This window comes from Pteropus vampyrus, unplaced genomic scaffold (genome assembly GCF_000151845.1).
Source record: "Pteropus vampyrus isolate Shadow unplaced genomic scaffold, Pvam_2.0 Scaffold401, whole genome shotgun sequence".
Lineage (NCBI taxonomy): Eukaryota > Metazoa > Chordata > Mammalia > Chiroptera > Pteropodidae > Pteropus > Pteropus vampyrus.
The window spans coordinates 193,379-207,725 of record NW_011889182.1 but is presented as its reverse complement, the minus strand read 5'-3'; the positions used below and the strand labels follow the sequence as shown (position 1 = coordinate 207,725).

The following is a 14,347-nucleotide window of genomic DNA, read 5'->3' as shown; positions in this document are numbered from 1 at the left end:
GCGGGCGCGGCGAGGCGCTGGCGGCAGTACAAGCCCACAGTTCCCGCTGCCCAGCTACCAGGTGTCGGTGCCCGAGAACGAGCCGGCCGGCACCGCGGTCATCGAGCTGCGCGCGCACGACCCGGACGAGGGCGAGGCGGGGCGCCTGAGCTACCAGATGGAGGCGCTGTTCGACGAGCGCTCCAATGGCTTCTTCCTCATCGACACCGACTCTGGAACGGTGAGCACCGCCCGCCCGCTGGACCGCGAGACCAAGGACACGCACGTGCTCAAGGTGAGCGCCGTGGACCACGGCTCGCCGCGGCGCTCGGCCGCCACCTACCTCACGGTCACAGTCAGTGACACCAACGACCACAGTCCGGTCTTCGAGCAGTCCGAGTACCGGGAGCGTGTGCGTGAGAACCTCGAGGTGGGCTACGAGGTGCTGACCATTCGCGCCACCGATGGCGACGCGCCCTCTAACGCCAATATGCGCTACCGCCTGCTGGAGGGCGCGGGCGGCGTCTTCGAGATTGACGCGCGCTCGGGCGTGGTGCGCACGCGGGCGGCGGTGGACCGGGAGGAGGCGGCCTCGCACCAGCTGCTGGTGGAGGCCAATGACCAAGGTCGCAACCCGGGCCCGCTGAGCGCCACGGCCACCGTGCACATCGTCGTGGAGGACGAAAACGACAACTACCCCCAGTTCAGCGAGAAGCGCTATGTGGTTCAGGTACCCGAGGACGTGGCTGTCAACACAGCCGTGCTGCGCGTGCAGGCCACCGATCGGGACCAAGGCCAGAACGCGGCCATCCACTACAGCATCGTCAGCGGGAACCTCAAGGGGCAGTTCTACTTGCATTCGCTGAGCGGGAGCCTGGACGTCATCAACCCGCTGGACTTCGAGGCCATCCGGGAGTACACGCTGCGCATCAAGGCCCAGGACGCGGGCCGGCCTCCGCTCATCAACTCGTCGGGGCTGGTCTCCGTGCAGGTGCTGGACGTCAACGACAACGCCCCGCTATTCGTGAGCAGCCCCTTCCAGGCGGCCGTGCTGGAGAACGTCCCCCTGGGCCACTCCGTGCTGCACATCCAGGCGGTGGACGCGGACGCCGGGGAGAATTCGCGCCTGCGCTATCGCCTTGTGGACACGGGGGCGGCCTCTGTGGGGGGTACGGGTGCCGGGTCCCAGGAGGACCCCACCTCGGCTGCCAGCTTCCCTTTCCAGATCCACAACAGCTCGGGCTGGATCACCGTGTGCGCAGAGCTGGACCGCGAGCAGGTGGAGCATTACAGTTTCGGGGTGGAGGCGGTGGACCACGGCTCGCCGCCCATGAGCTCCTCGGCCAGTGTGTCCATCACGGTGCTGGACGTTAATGACAACGACCCCATCTTCACGCAGCCGGTGTACGAGCTGCGCCTCAACGAGGACGCGGCGGTGGGGAGCAGCGTGCTGACCCTACGGGCCCACGACCGCGACGCCAACAGTGTGATCACCTACCAGCTCACCGGTGGCAACACGCGCAACCGCTTCGCCCTCAGCAGCCAGAGCGGCGGCGGCCTCATCACCCTGGCGCTGCCGCTGGACTACAAGCAGGAGCGGCAGTATGTGCTGGCGGTGACGGCGTCCGACGGGACGCGCTCGCACACGGCTCAGGTCTTCATCAACGTCACTGACGCCAACACGCACCGGCCGGTCTTCCAGAGCTCCCACTATACGGTGAGCGTCAGCGAGGACCGGCCCCTGGGCACCTCCATTGCCACCATCAGCGCCAGCGACGAGGACACGGGCGAGAACGCGCGAATCACTTACGTGCTGGAGGACCCCGTGCCGCAGTTCCGCATCGACCCGGACTCGGGCACCGTCTACACCATGACAGAGCTGGACTATGAGGACCAGGCCGCCTACACGCTGGCGATCACTGCCCGGGACAACGGCATCCCTCAGAAGTCTGACACCACCTCCCTGGAGATCCTCATCCTGGATGCCAACGACAACGCCCCGCGGTTCCTGCGGGATTTCTACCAGGGCTCCGTCTTCGAGGACGCGCCAGCGGCCACCAGCGTCCTCCAGGTCTCTGCCACCGACCGGGACTCGGGCCCCAACGGCCGCCTGCTCTACACTTTCCAGGGTGGGGACGATGGCGATGGGGACTTCTACGTTGAGCCCACATCGGGCGTGATCCGCACCCAGCGCAGGCTGGACCGAGAGAACGTGGCCGTGTACAACCTTCGGGCCCTGGCCGTGGACCGGGGGAGCCCAGCGCCCCTCAGCGCCTCGGTGGACATCCAGGTGACCGTTTTGGACATCAATGACAACCCCCCAGTGTTTGAGAGGGACGAGCTGGAGCTGTTCGTGGAGGAGAACAGCCCGGTGGGGTCCGTGGTGGCGAGGATTCGCGCCAACGACCCTGACGAAGGCCCCAACGCCCAGATCATGTATCAGATCGTGGAGGGCAACGTGCCCGAGGTCTTCCAGCTGGACCTGCTGAGCGGGGACCTGCGAGCACTGGTGGAGCTGGACTTCGAGGTCCAGCGGGAGTACATGCTGCTGGTGCAGGCCACATCTGCGCCCCTGGTCAGCCGCGCCACGGTGCACGTCCGCCTCCTGGACCAGAACGACAACCCGCCCGTGCTGCCGGACTTCCAGATCCTCTTCAACAACTACGTCACCAACAAGTCCAGCAGCTTCCCCGCCGGCGTGATCGGCCGCGTCCCGGCGCACGACCCAGACCTCTCCGACAGCCTCAGCTACACCTTCCTGCAGGGCAATGAGCTGCAGCTGCTGCTCCTGGACCCCGCCACCGGCGAGCTGCAGCTCAGCCGGGACCTGGACAACAACCGGCCGCTGGAGGCGCTCATGGAGGTGGCCGTCTCTGGTGAGTGGTCGTCGGGGCTCCTGCTGGGCCACTTGGGGAGCTGCTGGAACCTGCCAGGGACCCGCCCGGCACGCCGGGGCGCATTCGGGCAGGGTGTGGACAGTGCTTTGGGCATTGTGCCCTCCTGTTGGATGGTGAGATGCTGTGAGTCCGGGGACCCCCACCCGGTCAAGGCCACGGGAGTAGGAGGGGCACGGCACTGCGTCCCTCAGCACTTTTGCTCGGAGCAGGCCTGGGCTTCACGGTTAAGACCAGGGCTTCCTGGCGCTTTCTTCAGCACGTGCTGGCTCCTGAGATGTGCTATTAAAACCTAGTGTCTGGGGTTATCTGAATCATCATCTGTGATGCTCTGCCAGCAGCCACACACCTGTCTGGGAAGATCAAGGGTCACTGCCCATCCCATGTGCCAATTAGTTCCCGGGTGGGACCGCTGGAAATTGCCGGATGGGTCCGAGTCACCCTGTGATATGGCTGGAGTCACTTCCCTTGGGGTCTCTCTTCTGTCTCCTGCATGATAGTCAGGCTGTGTGCGCGCTGTGTGTGGGAGCGTTTTGCAAAGCACGGCCGTGTTTGATCTTGGCCGCTGCTCCTGGACACGGGCTGCTCCTCTGGGTGTTACTTAGAAGCCCGCCCAGGCCGGTGGTGGAGCCGGTGTGGGAACCCAGCTGGCCTGCTCTGGGGCTAGAGGTGAGCGGGAGAGGGGGACAGTCTGGGCTCAGCCTGCCGAATGTTTGGCAGCAAAGAGTTGGTCCCCAGGTAGAGGCGGGGCCTGCGGGCCTGGGAAGAGGGGACGAAGAGCGGATGTGGGATTGGGAGACACGGGAGAAAGAGAAGGATTTGGCAGGGTTGTGGGGGGTTGGGAAGAAAGGGGCACCCCCTGTGGCTCGCCAAGGGAGTCTGCCTGTGGACGTGGTCAGCTGGTGCGGGCGGTGACCTTCATCATGAGCCCAAGCTATCACCAAGGAGGGCTCGGATCTGTGCGTCGTCTGAGCCGATGTTTCAAATGAGTTGTTTGAACAATAAATTATTAGGATACACTATCACCGTGGGAGCCCTGGAGGAATTTAAAAGTTTATTTTCTGACTTGCTTTGTTTTCACGGTAGCTGTAATTCCTTACATACTAAGAGCAGGTGGCAGACAGGTTTCAGTTAGCTCATAAGATCTGGAACGTCTGGCCCCGTTCTGAAGCGATACAGTACTTCAACACAGGTTTTGGTCACGTAACCTATCTCTGGTGACCGTTGGAGGTTTTGCGGGGTTGTGAGTACGTCTGGAGAATGCGGACCAGCCCCTTGGGGAGAACCGTTAAACAGGGTTGTGGATATTCTGAGCAGTGACAATTCAAAAAATAAAAAAAGGTCTCTACCCTAAGTTTGCGTTGGCATTTTCTGATTTTTTATCTGCTGGGTGAAGCAGAGCGGGGACTGTGGCTTGCGTCTGCACAGCCTGGCAGTATCACAGGGTTTTGATTTTGCAGAGGACGTGGCGCGCCTTAGTGGGAACGGGTGTGTGCTGGCATCAGGGATGTTTTGTGTGTCTGGAGCAGGAATGTGGGCCCCCCGTGTTGGCCGGAAAGCAGGGTTTAGGGTAGATTTCATTCAGAAGAAGTTAGTTACTGAGGGGTGCCTGCAGTCAGAGGTGGGCTGGGGATTCTGTGCTACGTAGTGATTTTCCCAGTGGCGGTCCAGTTTTGGGTTCTGAATCCTACGTGACACACCTCTTGTAATCAGGCACTGAGGCTCATGTGTCAACCCCCAGGTAGCAACGATGACCTGTTATGGGTACCAAGTAGTTTTCTATAGTTTTGTTCTCACATAGTCACTTACTCCTCTGGATCCTGGGAGGTGTGTGGTTTTCAGCTGCCGTGCACATTACAGATGGAGAAACTGAGGCTCAGAGGTGATAAATAGCTCTCTCTGGGTTACACAGCCAGGGGCAGGGGTGCTAGGTGTCGACCGCGACCCAAGACAATGTGAGCTCACTGCTCACACTCCCCTCGATTACCCGAGAGAATGTTTTTGAGAAATTCCCTGCTAAGCTGAATTGTGTCCGTGCTGAATCCTCACTCTGGTTTGAAGTAGGCGCCTTTGGGTGCTGTGTAACCCTCAGACCGGGTGACAACAATTTCACGCTTGAAGAAGCAAATCGCTGTAAACCATGAAGTCTGTAATTCCGAACAACAAAGCACTATGCAGAAAGAAAACAAAAGAGAACAGATCAGCCCTTGAGTTAACCAGTTAGAGGCTTAGGTTTTATTAGGGAACCATGGGGAAGGCCCTTGTTTCAAATTGCTACACTGTTTCCAGTGAAGTGTTACTGGCTTCCCTGCTTTACAGCCTCTAAGGCTTTGTTAGGGCCCTGGAGGCAGGGGAGGGAGTAGCCTCGATTAGGTTTTTGTGGGAGCCATGCCAGGCTGTGCCCTGAGGCGCCTGCTGGGAAGGTGTACCTGGGGCGGTGCCCAGGGTGGATTTACCTGGAGGAGGGCGGTTCCTTCCCACCTGGCCAGGGGCTTCGGCACAGTCGTTCCCACTGGCAATAGATAGCGTTGATGGTTTTGCATAGCCTACCAAGGACAAAACACTATTTGAATTCTGAATATGGGTGAATTTGAATAGCTGCCATTTGGGGGTGACACCCAGTTGTACAAGATGTTTATTTTCCATGTGTCAGTTTTTGAAGGAGATTTAAAATTCTCTGGTAGGGACTTTTTTTTATGAATGTTTGTGAAAGCTAGATCTGAGTTTTTCAAAGCACTTGGCTTTTAACCCACCCGATGGGACTCTTGAGCGTTGAATTCTTTGTGTAGTCTTTCTAGATGTTGGTCTTTCGGCAAAATTGACATTTTTAATCCATCTTGAACATGTGTGTGCCTGTGAGTTTAGAGCTTTAAGCTGTGCACTGCAGAACGTGGCATTTGGTAGAAAATGGCCCAGCGTTTGTGGGTGTTGCAGGCCTACGGATATGGGGAACCTCGCATTTGTGGGGTAAAAATGATTGGCCAATGAGTCGTTCAGACATGTCAGAAAATACTGTAACGGTGAAATAGGCTTGAGTAACCTTTTCGCCGTTTACTTTGGTGGAGGGAACATGGTTAACGTCGTCCAGGCTTGATAAAGTTTTAGCAAGTGTTTACCTAGTTAAACACGGGATGTCGTAGGGACTTTTAAATAAATGATCGCGAACAAGGAAGTGGCGGTGGCGGTTGTTCTGGGCGTCAGCCGGTGCGCAGTGTTTGTTTCCGAGTCTCAGTCTAAACCGCTTCAGCTGTTGGGCTGGAGTCTCTGGCCTCAGAGTTAGGTGTTTCGGGCAGCTGGTTGACCACCTGAGGCCTCCAGTAACTCTGGGAATAGTTACTTGCTAACGCGTGTTAAAAAACACTGGCTCTGAAATAAAGGGGTGTTGATTTTCTGAGCACCTACTGCGTGCCAGACCTTCTGTGTGGGAGGGAGGCCCTGGAGAGCCGGTGTGGCCCCGTCCTCCTGGAGGTTGGTTGGTTGGGGACAGATGGTGGATGAACACCTCCCTGGCAGGGGGAACCTGGAGAGGCTGGCCGGAGAGTCTGGCTGGCAGTTAGGGGAGGTCCGGGGCCGAGATCGGAGCGGCGTCTGAGCAGCTGGTGGGAAGAGGGCGCCAGGTGGGAGCATCCAGGGAGGCGCTGGGCCCGACTCCGGGCCGAGGAGTGTGGGCGGGCGGAGGGCGGGCTGTGCGAGGTTAGGTGGGCAGATGTGCAGGCGACGGTGGGGTTGATGGGCCGAAGGCCCCATGAGCCGGGAACCCTGGGGCGCTGCCTGCCCGAGCACGTGGCTTCTCCTGCAGCCCCGTGAGGCGGGCGCTTCCGGCACCGCTTCCGTCTCGCTGATGGGTGGGCCCGGGCGCTGGCGCCTGCGCTGGGCTTTGGCCCTGTTCTCTCGGGCCGCGCCTTCCGGAATGAGCCGGCCCTGGGAGCGTGAGATTCAGGGGAAGGAAACGCGTTCACTGAGCCGGGGTCTTGCAGGCGGGTCGGCTTCGGGAAAGGCCACGAGACCACTCTCAGACCCCGTGCCGCTGGGGCGCCTTTGGGATTGTCGTGAAGACGGAGTGCAGGTCTGGACGGGAGAGACCAGCTGGGGTCACGGCCAGAGGTGGTCAGAGCTGCTGCTGGGCTGACAGGTCAGTCACACGGACGGTGGTCAGTCAGTGACCCGTCCGCACGGGTGTGAGGGCGGCGGGGCGGAGGATGCGTGCGGTGAGGTCCAGACTCGGGACAGCCTCCAGGAGCCATGGCCTGAGTGGCCTCTTGGGTGGGTTGGACCTGCGTGAGGGCTGCAGCAGGAGTGACCACACACAGGAGAAACCACACGCCCGGGGCTCTGGGGGCCGAGGGAGACTGAGGGTCACCAGTGGCCGTCGTGGGGCACCTGAGGACAGATACGTGACTTGGGTTGGCCAAGGGGAGGCCCTCGGTGGCCCTCAGGAGAGCCGGAATGGCGAGGAGCAGAGGGCATGTAGGATGGCCGTGGGGACGTGGGAGCCTGCGGTGACCTGGGCTGAGTCGAGAGCCTAGAGGAGTTGACGAGATAACGTGTGCAACCACCTTGTGCAGCTGTGCGCTTAGTGGGGTCACCGGGCATGGGGGGACAAGCCTTGGTGGCAGCCGAGGGCCTGTGTGGCCCAGCTGAATGTGGACCGGACTGCGGGATGGGGTCGGGGACGGCAGCTGCTGCTTCTCGTTGAGCCCCTGGGTCTGTGATTGAGGAGCAGCAGGCTCGGGGGACGGGCGGGGACCAAGGCCACAGGTGACTGGGACTCGGGAGGGCCAGGCGCCCCATCTCAGCACTGGCTGCCCAGTGACCATAGGTCTCCGTCTGGCCCCACCTACCAACTAGGGTGACAGGGAGACTATGTTTTATAACCCAGGAAAAGTCGCAGGCATGGGACCCCCTCAGAGGAGGGAGGTGCCGAAATCTTGTCTGGAAAAGTGACTGGCATTGTTGGTGACTGAAACTCCGTGCAGGACCCGGTGTCGTGTGGAAAGCCTACCCCGGTCTGGCCTGACGCACACGCCTGCCCACGGTGACGCCCAGGAGCCAGGCTGGTGGGACGGGGGTGGGGTGCCGGGCCTTGGAGCAGCGTCCTCGCCCGGGGGCGTGTTGTGTGGCCCATATGGGCCGCCACCTCTGCCAACACTGAGATGCACAGAAGGAGATTTTATCAGTGGGGCAGAGCGTGTGGAAAATCCTGAATTCGGTGTGATGCTTTTCGGCGCACAGCCTCGGGGCGTCCTGTGCTGGATTTTCCTCTTGTCCTGTGACCCGAACGCGTAGGTTTATATAAAGGCCCTAGAATTGGCTCCGGGGTGTGGGAGAGGGCACTAACGCATCTGGTTTGGGAAGGGTCCCCGGTGACCCGAGGAGACGCACGTGGGTCGGGCTCCCAGGCCGTATGTCAGAGGGACCACCGTGTGTTTGTGGGGACGATGGGGACGCCACCTCTGCTCCCCGCTGTGGGCCTGGGGCCTGGCACGCAGGAGGTGCTTCACCAGTATCTAGATTATTTATGGAACGAGCTGCAGGGGTGCTCGGGGAGTCCCCTGCCCGGGCGCGGCTGGCGCTCTGCCTTCACTTGGGGGGCCACGGGGAGCACCCCCAGCCCCACTATCAATCCCTCCTGTGCTGGGGAGCCCCGCCCCAGGTGAAGGGAAAAGGCATTTTTCAGAAAAACTACAACGCCTGATTCTCACGCTTTTGCTTCAGGTGAGAACTTGCTCACCTGGATAACAAGCTCCCCTTTTTGGGTGTGGACGGTTCAAAAGCAGGAAAGCCCAACACCAACTCTGTTGTTTGACTCACCCTGGCGGGTGTCTGTTCTGAGGTCCTGGGTGCAGGCCATGGGTTCGTTCTTAAACACACACTCAGGCACAGACGCACACACACATACACACACACAGAGATGCACAGAGACATAGACACACACGATTTAACCAACTACTTTGAAAGCAAATTACGTAGAAGAGCCTTTCCTTCCGGCCACACCAGCCCACCATCCTGACCTTTCCGGCTGGGGCAGGAAGCATGTGGCCGACACAGCAGCTCCCACAGCACTGGGGCCTTGTGGGGGGCCTGAGAGTGTGCAGAGGATACAGCCGCGTCCCCCACATTCACCCACAAAAGGGGCATCCTGCGGCCCTGAGCTCACACGTTGTCCCGTGGACAAGCCGTCAATAGGCAAAGCGTCTGGCAAGCCGTCGCTCGTCGCTGTCAGGACAGGCTTTGTGGCTGCTTTTCCTTCTCCATGGGACGCTGTCAGGGAGAGTGAATGTGAGGTGAGCAGGTGAACCCGAACCTGGTGCCCTTTTCCCGTTGATCTGTGGGCGGCACTGGAGACTGAGATGGGCGCGAACTCAGCCCCCTCCGTCGTGTCATCCGTGGAGAAGGTGCCCGAGCTGAGACTGGAGTTGGACTCCCGGGCCAGGCCCTCGTCCCTGCGGCCGCCCCCAGCGCTGGGGTTTCAGGCCTGGCCCTGGGAGTTTCCGGGGCGGGTCTGCTCTGCCAGGCGTTTGGATTGTTACTGACCCCCACGCACACGGGTGGGACGCACGTGCCGCGGGCTCCTGGTTGAGGGGCTCGGCCGTCGTCCTGGAGTGCTGTTGTAACTGGAGGGTTGACCCGTGGCCCAGGGGAGGGGCCTTCCTGGCCCCTTGTCCATGCCCCCGCAAGGCACTCCCAGCGTGACCTGGAGCTATGTGGCAGCCCCCAGGGGAGGGGCAGCGTGCTGTCCACCTCTGCTTACGGCACAGGCCTGTGAGGAGCACGAGGGCCCCACCTACGTGCCTAGCAGTGCAGGGCGCCCGGCCCCTCGGGGGTCAGTGGGTGCCCTCCCCAGTCTGCCCTGTAAGGGCGGGCGGCAGCATGGGGCAGAGTCCTGGTCCCCTGGCTAGCCGGCTCCGTGCCTCCGTTTCCCTATGGACACAGCTAAGGTAACAGATACCACCTACAGGGCGTGGGAGCCGCACTGCACACCCTGCACCGCCCGGGCGTGGCGGGAGGCTGGCCTTCCCCGGCCCCTGCCCTTCTCCGTTCTGGCCGTTGGTCGGGCAGAGTCTGGGGGGCCGTCCTCCCTCCCCTCCCACTCCCTCATTCCCTTCCTTCATCCCTCCCTCTATTCATCAGTCAGGTTTTTCTTTCCTTTTTTAACGATCTGTTTTTGCTGCCAGTTCTGTATCTTTTTTATCTTTTTAGGATTGTTCAGTGTCTAATCTAAATGACACGTGGTTAAAGTAAACTAACAAATTCTCATAAAATTACGTGCTGTGTTAGCGTTCGGAGATAAGAACTCTCACAGGGCAGTAAACTTTTATCAGTGAGTCGGCTGTCGAAAGACTGTTTTCACAGAGCGAAGTGGCTTCGCTGCCGTCCTCGGAGACGGTCGCACACGGCCACGGGCCCCACAGCTGCCCTTCGGTGCGTCGTGACGCGTCTCTGGTGTGGGAGGGAGCGTAAGGCTGTGTGGGTGGCAAAGCCTGGGCTGTGCCCTGTGGTGCCCGTTGCCAATGCTGCTCGTCGCCCCCCACGAAAATGACAGAAACGTTAACGTCTGCGTACAAGTTACCACGATCGAAACGCGCTCACAAAACCACGCTGTCCTGGCCACTCGGGAGCTGGACGTGTGGGAGCAGATGCCTCTGCCGTGTGGTGTCGGGGACGTTTTCCCATCAGGGCCGAGTGGCCGAGCCCAGCTCCCTTGCATCCTGTCCTGGGCCACCGAAGTCACCCAGGGCTCAGTCTCTCATTTTTGTGCACGTCCAAACTCTCAGCTGGTGTCGTGACCTCACGAACAGCGAAAGGGACAGATACATTAGTGAAATTTTGCCTGGTAAATGGGTGAAATCCCTTTGGTGTTTAACTATATATCAGAAGCTGCAAAGATGAACATGTCTCTTGCTCGAAAAGCCCTGGGGGAGAGGACGGGTCCCAGGTCCCTGGATGGCCGGGTGTCCCCCGGGCCTGGCAGCCCAGCCCCAGAAGGAGATCGGTTCGTGGCTGGGGACTGAGGCCAGATGCTGGTGGCTCAGCGGTGGGCGCGGGGAGTCTGCTGCCCCTCTGTGGGCTCTGCTCTCCCAGCCCTACCTTGTCCCTTGGTCCCTTCCCGACCAGCACTTGGTCCAGGTGTATTTTTATTGACATTTTAACTCATCAGGCAAGTGGCAACGATCTTTCTCCTTTTTCGTTTTCGTCGATGTGAAAGTTACAACGTAACATTAGCCATTTTAACGTGAACGATTCAGTAGTATGTGGTCCACTCACGATTGTCGTGTGACCACCTCGTCTGTCTCATTCTACAGACTTTCTGTCACCCCCAAAGGAAACCCCATGCCCACTACGGGCACCCCCATTCCCCACCCCGAGCGCCTGGCACATACCATTTTGCCGTCTGTCTCCGTGGATGCGTCCGTCTGGACCTTTCGGATCGGTGGGCTCACGCCGCGTGGCCTTCCGCGTCTGTCCTCTCTTGCTCGGCGACATGCCCTTGAGCTTCATTGCTTTGCAGCGTGTGTCAGTGCCTCGTGCCTCTTTATTGTGATGTCTTTTCGAGCTGTCTGCCGTGGACACCTCACAGGCACCAGGACTGCCACAGGGCAGGTGGCTTCCGTCCTGGGGTTGTCATCAGAGGCACTAGATCAACCTCGGAAAACCAGACTATTGCTTGGGCAGTCGGGAAGCGTTGGGGGCAGAGCCGTGGTTTGGGAACAGGGGACACGACACGTTCCTGTTTGGGGACTTTAGCCTAATGCCCGAGAAGGAGTTCCCAGGGTCAGGGACGGGGCCACTTAGGGGAGTCGTAATCTGTTTCTGCCCTGGAACTTCACACCTCTTAGGAGCGGAGATGGCCCGAGTAAGTGATTCCGGATTCTTCCGTGACACCACACTGTTTTCAGAAGTCACTGGTGCTGCCTCCCTAAGAAAGGGCATCGGGCATGGGGTCAGCAGGGGAAGCACCTGCATCGGGACGAGTGGCAGCCCAGTCCCCATAGGCTCGAGTTTTATGGGACGCCGGGCAAGCTGACTTCCAAGCAGGACAGCAGTGAATGTTGGAGGTCGGGGGACCCTGTGGGCGGGGACAGTGGAGAGAGACTTCTCAGGGAGGTCAGGAGCGAGTTGGGCCTCGGGCAGGTCAAACTGAGGGGTAAGGTACAGGGCGAGGAGCTGAGGGACCGTGAGCGGCCCCAGTTAGGAGCCTGGAAGCTGCAGCCTCGCGGGGCGGAGGGGGTGAGGCCTTCTCAGAACAGGGAGATCTTACTGGTGCTGAGCAGAGTCGTCCCCGGGCCTCCCCTCTGACTCTGGGGTTTGCAGAGGCCTTGGGGTCTGCGGTCAGGGTTCAACTGAAGCCCTGTCCTCGGAGGCCTGAGTGGGGCAGAGGTCCGGTGGGGCAGTCAGCGCCTCCTGGTCCCCATGGAGCTGCACCTGGGCCTGCGGAGAGACCGGAGCTGCAGGCGCCCTGCAGGCCCAGCCTAAGTAGGCTCCGCATCTGGGCGCCTCTGGGAGGTTCTGCTGCACTTTGACCTTGGTAGGCCGCGGCCTGGGTTTTGTTCAAGCCTCATGAGAGGCCGACTCGCGACCGGCTTGGGTGCCAGGTTCGGTGGGAGATTAGAAACCTGCTTTGTTAGAATCCTGGAGCCACTGTAACAAAGTTACTCAAACTGGGGGTTTAAAACCACGGAAAGTATTCTCTCAGCTCTGGAGGCCAGAGGTCCGGTGTCATGGCTCTGGCAGGGCTGGGCTCCTGCTGGAGCCAGGCGGGAGGCTTCTTCCTGCCTCTCCCAGCTTCTGGTGGTGCCAGGGGTCCTTGGCTTATGGCTGCCTCATCCCTGTCTCTGCCTCCCTTGTCACGTGGCCTTCTCCCTGCATTTGTGTGTGTGTGTGCGCGTGTGTGCGTGTGTGTGTGTGTGTCTTCTTTCTCATAAGGACCAGTCATATTGAATTTAGGGTCCACTCCACTCCCATATGACTCTATCTTAATTATATCTTCACATCTGCAGAGATTGTACTTCCAGATGAGGTCAAGTTCACAGGTACCGGGGTTCGGACTTCAACACGTCTTGGGAGGACACAGCTCTGCCCACTGCGGCACGCGCCTTTATGCTCACGTGGGTAACTGATTACTTTGTGGGAAACTGGGAGACGGCGTTCTGCTTGTCCAGGGGGACCCACAGTTACCCACCTGGACACCCAGAGCTCAGCATCATCTTCCTTTTAATGCTGTCTGACCCGTCGGCCTACTGCCCCCCCATTCTCCTGTCTCCCCCCGAGACCCCTCGTATGGCCCAGGGTACCCCTGTCGGCTGTTCACACGGGCTCCTCACTCCCTGAATCTCCTGGAAATTACCGCGGCGTTTGGGCGGGGAGACGTGCTCGGGGCTCCGTGTCACTTAGGAGGGCGGAAGCATGGACGTGTGTGTGGTCAGCACAGAGCGGGCGCCCGGCCACCCAGCCTGCCCGAGATGGCAGCACAGCCACCTTCGTCTTTGTGCCTTTGTGGCCCGGCTGTGGGAGTCACTTCTGACCTTCAGCCCTCTCTTCTAAGCGTGGAAAATGCTCTAATATGTAACTGACACCCCCCCCCGCCCCCAAATCTTCAAAGAAGAGAGAATGGAAAGCATTAAGGTTTATTGTTCTGGGAAGTTTCCTCTGCAGCCGGCACGTGGCCGTCGGAGGTCGGGGCGTGTGCGTGTGCGTCCAGGACAGGAAGTGCAGTGCGGGGGGTGACGGCGCGTTTGTGTGGGCCCCGCACCGTGGAGCAGACGCGCCTGGGAACGCAGGGCTGCGGGGCGGGTGCCACGCGTCGGTCACTCTGGTTTTCCCTCCCAGGCAGTGGCGCTTGGTGCTGAATCCAAAATGACATGCGCGAGATGAGGTCTGTTCTCGGGGGAAACCAGGCTGGGGTGACCCCGGCGGCAGGAAGCGAGGCGGGGCTGGGCCGCTGTCCCCCGGCTGGCGCTGGCCGAGAAACCCGTGGTGTTGCCGCAGGGATTCTGTCCCCCTCCTCTCGTTTCTGTCGCTGCCCGGCCTGGCGTGTTTTGAGCCAAAAGCGAGTCTGGAACAGTGAAAAGTGGGCCGAGCGCCCTCAGGGCCACCCTCGTGTCTGGCAGCTCCTTCCTCTGCAGCCGGGGAAACCGGCGGGCGCCGGGGTGTGGGGATCTCGCCCCTCTGCGCACTGACCCGTCCGGGGAGGACCCACCTCAGCCAGGACGCTCTCTCGATTCTTCCTCCAAGGTGGCCGGTCTGCGTCTGTGGAGGACACTCTGTCACCAATGACCCCAGCCTCTGGCACTTTCCCCTACAACCTCTGCTCACAGAACCGACCAGGGCGTCCCGCGGCCCACCCAGCCGGACACAGGAGCGAGCCGCCCTCGAGTGTCCGCGGCAGGTGGACCTGGAAGGAGGAGGGACTGTGCGGTGGTCAGCGCCACGGCTGCCTGTCACAGCCCTCGGGGTGTCCCCTGTCCTGACAGTTG

The 14,347-nt window shown here is 60.4% G+C and overlaps 1 protein-coding gene across 1 annotated transcript in view; it reads left to right on the top strand.

The window, feature by feature from the left end:
* Window positions 1-4: 4 nt before the first annotated feature.
* CELSR1 (cadherin EGF LAG seven-pass G-type receptor 1) overlaps window positions 5-14,347 on the top strand; it is a gene marked incomplete at its 5' end in the record, with an annotated part of 124,261 nt that continues 109,918 nt past the window's right edge. The window contains one exon of the mRNA XM_023523686.1: window positions 5-2,855. Coding sequence (XP_023379454.1) covers window positions 5-2,855 — 2,851 coding nt within the window. The remainder of the gene's footprint in view (window positions 2,856-14,347) is intronic.